At 38.3% G+C, this 8,317-nt stretch overlaps 1 protein-coding gene across 2 annotated transcripts; it reads right to left on the bottom strand.

Annotated features, from left to right (window-relative positions):
- Positions 1-66: 66 nt before the first annotated feature.
- Positions 67-7,340, bottom strand: LOC102193515 (OX-2 membrane glycoprotein-like). Of its 2 annotated transcripts, XM_005747346.2 has the most exons (7): positions 7,234-7,340; positions 7,020-7,070; positions 2,512-2,850; positions 2,060-2,386; positions 1,801-1,902; positions 1,589-1,642; positions 67-1,342 (listed from the first exon to the last, which is right to left on the bottom strand). In XM_005747346.2, exons 2-7 carry the CDS (start codon positions 7,021-7,023, stop codon positions 1,338-1,340), a joined length of 831 nt encoding a protein of 276 aa, XP_005747403.1. In that variant the 5' UTR covers positions 7,024-7,070; positions 7,234-7,340; the 3' UTR covers positions 67-1,337. The 2 variants fall into 2 exon arrangements, with proteins under 2 accessions (XP_005747403.1, XP_005747402.1); XM_005747345.2 differs by lacking the exons at positions 7,020-7,070; positions 7,234-7,340 and adding an exon at positions 2,921-3,118.
- Between the last annotated feature and the right edge of the window lie 977 nt (positions 7,341-8,317).

The following is an 8,317-nucleotide window of genomic DNA, read 5'->3' on the forward strand; positions in this document are numbered from 1 at the left end:
TGCACATGTCGAGGAGCGTGTCAGGCTACATTTCACTGTGTGTTATACTTGTATAACTATGCATGTGACAAATAAAGAACCTTGAACCTTGAACCTATAGTTAACCACGCTAACCAGCTGCACATCCTTTCCAGCTCAATCTCTCTCTGTCACTTTTTTTTATTTTATTTTTTTATCTTATCTTCAAGTAGTCTCAACTTTATTAATGTAGTACTGTAACTCTGTTCCAGGCATACTGACAAAAGCACTTAAAGAACTCACTTTTAAAATATTACTCTGCTATGCTTTTACTCTTACTTAAACTCAAACTATGTCCACACACACTGATGTTTTTTAGGAATTTTGTTTGCATGTTTACGCGATAAATGGGCTGGCAGGAGTTTCTGAAAAGCTCCTATTTTACTGATACCAAAACACTATTTACGTTCAGACAAAAGGCCAAAGCTACGTTCACCAAAATGTACCTGTGACTGTAACCTCACACCGCCACTTTTTCTGCAGCTCTTTTGTTTCTTTCAGTCTGTGGTATGTGTGTAGCCTCTTCATATTTTTGAGGTGGATTTAAACTGTTTCCAACACCATCCCTTTCATGTGAACGTGTAGGGGAAACCCTTGATTAGCTAAGCAAGTTCATGACCAGCTTTGTGTTACTGAAAGATATCCTGGGTATGTTAAACTAGCTTCACAGTACAGGGCCCTTGGCAGCTCATAGTCACTGAGTCAACCACAAACTCCTTTGTATACTGAATTATTTTAGCACCATGAATACAAAGTAGAATATTAGTGAAGTGGAAATCATTTTACCATCATTTTCACCATCATCAGTCCTCTGCCAAATTATTTTAATCTTTCTACAGCTTTAGACAGAGCAGAGGACATATAGGATATATGTCAGGTACATCTTTAAAAATAATTTTACCAGAAGTTACACATGTTCACATTCCAACTCTGTGTTACTCTGAGGCATGTATTTATGTCTACGTCTGAGTTACAGCTGATGGTTTTAGGTGATCCTTGTTGCACTGTATTTAACTGCTGTTAGACTGTATTCAGTTTAACAGTAAAAAAAAATGCCACGCATTTAAAGTGTGCATGTAACTCACATGGTATAATGGCAAGGTATAAAATATTATATTTTAGATATTTTATTGCTATAAAAAATGTATTTTATTTTAGCAACATAATGCAGAACATTTTAGACAGCAGCAACAAAAGATTGGTATTTTTTTTGAAGTGCTTAAAACAAGATAAACATTTTACAGTGAGCTGTATAAAACGTATGTAAAGAGCCTTAGATGGAAGCTGAGTTTTAGAGAAGTAAAGATGTGGAGGGGTCATCAGTCTGTGAAAGAAACATTTTGGGGGTTCAGTCAACTAAAGAGTCAGCGAATCTAGAGATTCTACACACACTGAATCCATACATGCAAATTTGAACCCAGCAAACATCTCCCAATATTGGTGTCTATGTGGTGCAGATTTAATAAACCGAGGGAGGAAAATTAATACTTACACAAAGACACATCGATTTATCTTCCAAAGAATTATTAAATAAACATGTAGAAAATGGATATTTATCAAACTGTCTTACCAATAATGTCATTGGCTGATTTTTGTGGTATTTTATTTGTTGTTCTCAGGGTCCCTGAGTGACAGAAGGATTTCAAACTTTTAAATAATAAATATTTGCAGATATTAGACAGGTGTCAGTGTAGGTCACATATAAGAGTCATAAAGCATTCTGTTTTAATAGGAAGAGACACATTAAAATAGGACACGAAATAAGTCAAGAGTGAAAGTTACCTCTTCTTGTCTTTTTTTTAAGCAGGACAGCTATGAAAGTGGCTACACAAGCAAAGACTATCTGCCCCACTGCTACACCTGATGCAATGATCCAGAAGGAAACTGTGAGAAAAGCAGGAAAAATATGACACTGATTAACACTGACACATCAATCATGGATCACAGTGAAATGTAGACCTACTGAAGTCATTGTTATTAGCTCCAAATTGACTCAGATAGCATCACTCTATAAATCTGTGACTTTGAAAAAGTTTCTCACCATTATAATCAGCAGTAGCAGCAGCATACACCTGCTGGACCTCAGGAACCGTCACCATCACCTCTCTGTGAGGAGCAGAGAGCACTCGTGCTGCACATCCCACCTGTGTGCTCTGTTTAAGTGAACCTGAGAGCACAGCTGTAGTGGTGACAGTGAATGTAGCGTTGGTGTTGGAAACATTGACAGTGTTGTACTGTGAGAAGTTGAGGTCTTGTTGTGAGACACTGAGTGTTATAGTGGGAGCAGGTCGACCAGTGGCTGAACAAGATACAACCCACTCTTCAGTAGAGTTTGACTCTCTGACATCAACAACAGGTTCGTGTAGCTCTGTGAAGGATCAACAAACACTTTAAGAAAAATGATTTTAAAATGCGATCAACATCTGACAAATTTTCATTTGTTATCTTTTTTGCTGGAGCCTATTGTAATTTGAAGAAGGTAAAAGTTCTTACCATAGACTTGGAGGCAGGGTCTACCAATAAAGGCTCCTTCAGGATAAGTGTTAAACAGACAGCGATAGCATCCTTCATCCTGCTCTGTCACATTCCTGATGACTATGGAACAGTTCCATAGACCAGCATGTTTAAACTTAACTTTATCTGTAAAGCCGTCATTCACTCTCTGGCCAAAGTACTTGTTGTAGGTGGCAACATTTGTCTCCACATCATTTGAACTTTTCTGCCATGTGACCTGAAGGACGTCTTTAGTTTCCAAGAGCTGACAGCTCAATTCAGCATCTTCTCCCACTGCTGCCATCACAGTCTGCTGTGTTTGGATCACTGCTGCTGCACCTTTAACAGAGAAAAATGAATCAGTCATCAGCAAACAGAAAGACTGGCTACTGAAGCATCTGTTCCTTACCTGTTTGAAAGACTCCACACACAAAAAGTAGATACACAAGCACACAATCTGCCATCGCTATTGCAAAGTAACACGTTTGAGATGAATAGGAGACCTTTTTGGATATCAAAAGGTGTAAAAGGTTGGTAGTAAGTGAATAAATGCACACTGAAACTACACAGAAATCAGGGCAGACATACCGCACACTCACAGTTGAGTTAAAAAGTAACTGAACGAAAACAATTGACTTCTCCTTCAATTCTTTTTTTTAACACAAGGAAGGGATCTGCATCAGATCACTTCCTTGTGCTTTCTCAGTAGTCTGTATCAGATCCTCAACAAGTTTACAAAAAAACATCCTTTTTAACAGGAATGCCAAAAAGCAAAAAATATTACCTCAAACAAATTATCCCATCAGTTATGACCTGGTCGTGACCTGATGTCACACACACATGACCGTGGTTTTGCTGTTTGTCACATTATTAAAGTCAGCATTATGTACTGTAATATGCAGACATTAATCTGAGACTCTTTGGATCATTCTGAGTCTCATTAATTATTGCATTAAAACAGATATTTCAATGTTGTATATCAGATATCTGAGAACGAAGAAAACCAACTATGTGTTTGTGGTGTCGCAGAACTGTATGACTGCACTTGTGTTCATTATGGGTCTGTTTCTATAATTTTGTTTCTAACGTGAATATTTGCACAGACTGACAAACTTCATGTTTCATTCAGTTTATGCAGACTCAATTTATCTTTGATTAAGAATAAAGATGTTTTACTATTATAGAATATGAATAAGCTCAGTTATAGCACTCTGTATCATTTTAAACATAAAAGGCTGGATGTTAAAACCTTTGACCCTCTTATGTGTTTTTAGCCACAGCTTTTTAATCAACTTTATTAAACAGCGGTAGAAATGTGACCATGTGCCATCACTGTTGCAAATGGTCAAGTTTTAGTTAAAGTGCTCTGGGCATAACACTCAGAGATAAACAAAGTAAATATAGACACAGACTACACAAGAAACACTAAGCTTTAACACCCACAGGCAAGCGTGGGTGTTTCTTCCCTTTTCATGCTTCTTCGCCTAATAATTAGAGTTACTATTGCATCAAGTTCCCATTAGTCTAATGCAGAGGAGGCCTTTGTTTGTAGGGTATTTTTATTTAAAGTTTCACGGTCCTGGGTCTTTTGACCTAGCGGTTTGTGTTTCTTACTATTATTATGTTCTTGCGTTCTAGCTTATTCTTATTAGACTTTTTAGTTCCAAGGGTTTTGATTCTGTGCTCCCTCTGTTTAGTGTCTGCCCGTGTGTTCCCTCTGTTCTGTCTGTATAGCGTCTCTGAGTCCAGTCTGTGTATTTCCTGTTTTTCTTTGAAGGTCCATGTCCTATTTCAGTATTTTTAGTTTCGGTTGCTCTGTCTTGTTAGGTCTAACTTCTCCCGACTGTGTTCCCACCCGTTCCTTGTTCCCTCATGTTCCTGCCTGTGTATTTATAGTGTGTGTCCTCCAGTGTTCAGCGTCACGCTGTACCCTCATCTTATGCTGTGTGTTCTGTTTGCCTGCCTGTGTAAGGTTATTTTTGTATTTTCAGTCTGTTACTTTTGAGTTCAGCATTAAAGCTGTTTTGACTTCACGGTTTGCCTCTATGAGTCCTGCGTTTGGTTCCTCCATACTGCCTGCCTGCACACAGCCTTGACATAAAGAGCCAACGTGATGCCTATTAGCTTCGGTAACTCTACCATTATATCACTGTATCAGGTGAGAAAACATCGTCCATCTCCACATAACTATGAAGCAGCATAGTTATCCTCTAAAGTCTCTGTTTACTTTGTTCCAAAACAATCATCTTAACCAGAGACGACATCAGGACTTGTTCAGTAATTTACAGGACTGAACAACAACAGCACAAGTTCAGATTCTAATTTAGATTGTATGTCCATTGCAGTTTAATCTGCTATCATTTAGTTAATATGAAAACAATGTTAGTGTTAGATGTTTAAGTCTGTAGTCGGCTTCATGTTCGAGTTAATCCTGTAATATAGGCTAATATAACTGACAGGGGATTTCTAAACATCACCCCGCAGTTCTTCAGCTGAGACACCTGAGTTAGAAAACACAAACACTGCAGTTGTCTTTTACTTGCGAGGACGGTCACAGAGCGCTCTTCCTTGCAGGAAGCACTCACGGACTCGCGCTGTATCACTGTCAGCGTTCTTTATTTATACAAGCTTGTGTCTGTGTGTACAAAGATAACAGAGTTATTCTAAGAACTCAGAGCTGAGGTTCCCCTTTTCTAAGTCTGCATGTTCTTACAGAAAGAGGAAGCTGTTAGTTGTTTATCACACAAGAGTTCATGTCAAAAGTCACATAGACATTTGCTTAGTGTTCAATAAAAGAACACATTTCATGAAGCTGATCACACTATATACAATTTCCCCCTGACAATAACTAAATCTTTTTTTTTAAAAATACAGTTAATTACATTAACCCTTTCATGCATAGAGGTCACTACAGTGAACAGCTATTCAAAGGCTGTTTGCTTGTATTTGTGTCAGTGTTGATGGTGTACTTGCACATAAACCACTACATTGGACACTGATGTGTCACTCCATCACAACTCTGGTCATTTAATGTTACTATAGATGTACGACATGTGTCATTTTAATTATTGTTATTTCATCCTGTCATGCATGAATTATGACAACCTCAATCTTTAGGCATTAAAAGATGAATAAAAATACTTAAAGAAAAAATCCTGATTGAGGTTGTCATAATTCCTGATTGAATGGGTTACACAATGGGTTACACTTTTGCAATGAAAATAAACCAATAACAACAAACAAACAAGCAGATTTTTCTATGCGTTTGCACCTTTTTTTCCACACGTAAACAGCGTTTTCGGTCACTGAAAACGGAGATTTCTAAAAACGCCTGCCAGGGTGGATATTTTTGAAAACTCCGTTTTTGCATTTACGTGTGGACGAGAAAAACGGAGAAAACGCAGTGTCAAAGGTGTGCGCCTTTTTTGACGTCACACTGTGCGCCACGTTGTTTTGGTGAAATTAATTTCTACAATACTGTTACTGTTAATTGTACTCTCTGCAGTGTTTAAATGCTTACATATACACACACAGTTGCTGTCCCTCCACACATACGACTCGGTTCTGCTTCTATGCCCCATCCTTGTTTACTATTTCCCACCGAGGCTTCTAGACTTCTGATTGGCCAACATTTCTACACGGTTAGGAATATATCGCCACCTGTTGCTTTGGCATGTTCCTAGCAGCGTTTTCCTTCATTTCTGCGTTTACGTGTGGACGGGATTATTTTTTAAAATGAAAACGGAAAATCTCAGTTTTCAAAAATACCCGTGTACGTGTGGACGTAGCCTTATTGTGACTGTGTGAGGACAGAGCGCTGGAGTGTGACATTCAAAACAAAACAGACAAATATTAAAAAAAATCTAGTATTAAAGTATAAAGTGTCAGAAATATCAGCATTAAAAAAATAAAAATTAACAATTGAAATCTGGAAGAGTGGCTAAAGCTCAGCCCCAACTGGGTCATGTTTAGGCACAACGAGCCTTAACAGATCTCCAAGCAAATGTCTAAAAAATAAAGGAATCGGGGTGTTGCAATGACCCAAAGTCAAGAGCTCAAACTGACTCAAATGCTGTAGTGGGATCTTTAGAGAGCTGTGCAAAAGTTCTGTCACTCACAGTAAAACATCATTCCTTTAGCTTATGTGCGTTTAGCTTCTGTGTCTGGTGCATTTGTTAAGATCAACTCACTTGGCGAAAGTTCATATTAAACAGTTGTGTTGCTGTGAGCTGTGTGTTCACCACAGCGTGTTGCTTACAAGACGTAAGCAACACGCTTACGTTGATCGTTTTTTGGATTGTTGTAATTTGGTGTTTGTTCACCTTGTCGTTATTCTTCTTCATAGGTGCTCTGATTGTTCAGATAAAAAAAAAACCCAAATATATTTAAAATGTACCGAACTAAACTGAGTGAGGAAAATTAACAATTACACAAAGAAATCTTGAATGATCTTCCAACAAATTAATGAATAAATAACATATAGAATATGAATTATCAAACAGTCTTACCCATGAATGTTATTGGTTGATTTTTCTGCTGTTTTACTCCTCTAAAGATCACTGAGTGATAGAAGGATTTGAAGTTTAAAGTCAATATTGTAAATATCTGCAGCTATTACTGGATAGATGTGGGTTTAGGCTCTTGGAGTCATAAATCATTATCATGTTAATAGAAAGAGATGCATTACAATAAGACACACATTAAACCACATGTGAAAGGTACCTCTTCTTGTCTTTTTCGTCAAGCAGCACAGTGGAGCAACGAAAGGAACAAAGACCAACACCACTACTGCAGCTATTACAGTGATCGAGGAAGAATCTGTGAGAAAAAACAAAATATGACAGAGATCAAAACTGATACATCAGTCATGGATCAACTTGAGACTTACTGATGTCAATGATGTTAGATCCCAGTCAAACTGACCCAGAAATCACCAATCTGTAAATGTGCGAAAGAGTTTTTCACCATCACCATCATCATCAGGTGTCTGTTGGACCTCAGGAATCATCACAGTCAGCTCTCTGTGAGGAGCAGAGAGCACTCATGCTGCACATCCCACCGGTGTGCTGTGTTTACTAGTGATGGGTCGGTTGCGAACGAAATGGCTCTTCGAGCCGGTGTTCTGACAAACCATCCTACTATGGCAAAATGTCCTACCCGTAGGATAATTTTACGGTGTCCCCTGACAAACAGTCCTACTTTGGCAAACCGTCCTAACAGTAGGATAATTTTACGCTGCCTTATGACAAACTGCCCTACTTTGGCAAAATGTCCTACTGTACATATTTTATGCACATTTCTGCTGCCAAACAATAATTCCAGCACAAATTTAAGTAGGGTATGACGGTTTGCCACTTAACTTTGCCCATCACAGTATGTTTGTAGCTGATATTCATAAAGCCAGTACGGTTTGACACTTCTTTTTACCCATTAAAGTGTGCTTGTAGGTCACATTCACAAAGGTAGCATGTTTTGGCACGTAATTCTTCCCATCAGAATTATGCTTCTTGCTCTTATTAACAAAGGTAGCATGGTTTGGCACGTAATTCGTCCCATCAGAGTATGCTTCTAGCTTATAATAACAACGGTAGCATGGTTTGGCACGTAATTCTTCCTGTCAGAATTATGCTTCTTGCTCTTATTAACAACGGTGGCATGTTTTGGCACGTAATTCTTCCTGTCAGAATTATGCTTCTTGCTCTTATTAACAAAGGTAGCATGGTTTGGCACGTAATTCGTCCCATCGGAGTATGCTTCCAGCAGTGTTGGGGAGTAACGGAATACATGTACTGCCGTTACGTATTTA

Source organism: Pundamilia nyererei, unplaced genomic scaffold, assembly GCF_000239375.1.
Source record: "Pundamilia nyererei isolate P.nyererei 1_Seehausen unplaced genomic scaffold, PunNye1.0 scaffold00194, whole genome shotgun sequence".
NCBI lineage: Eukaryota > Metazoa > Chordata > Actinopteri > Cichliformes > Cichlidae > Pundamilia > Pundamilia nyererei.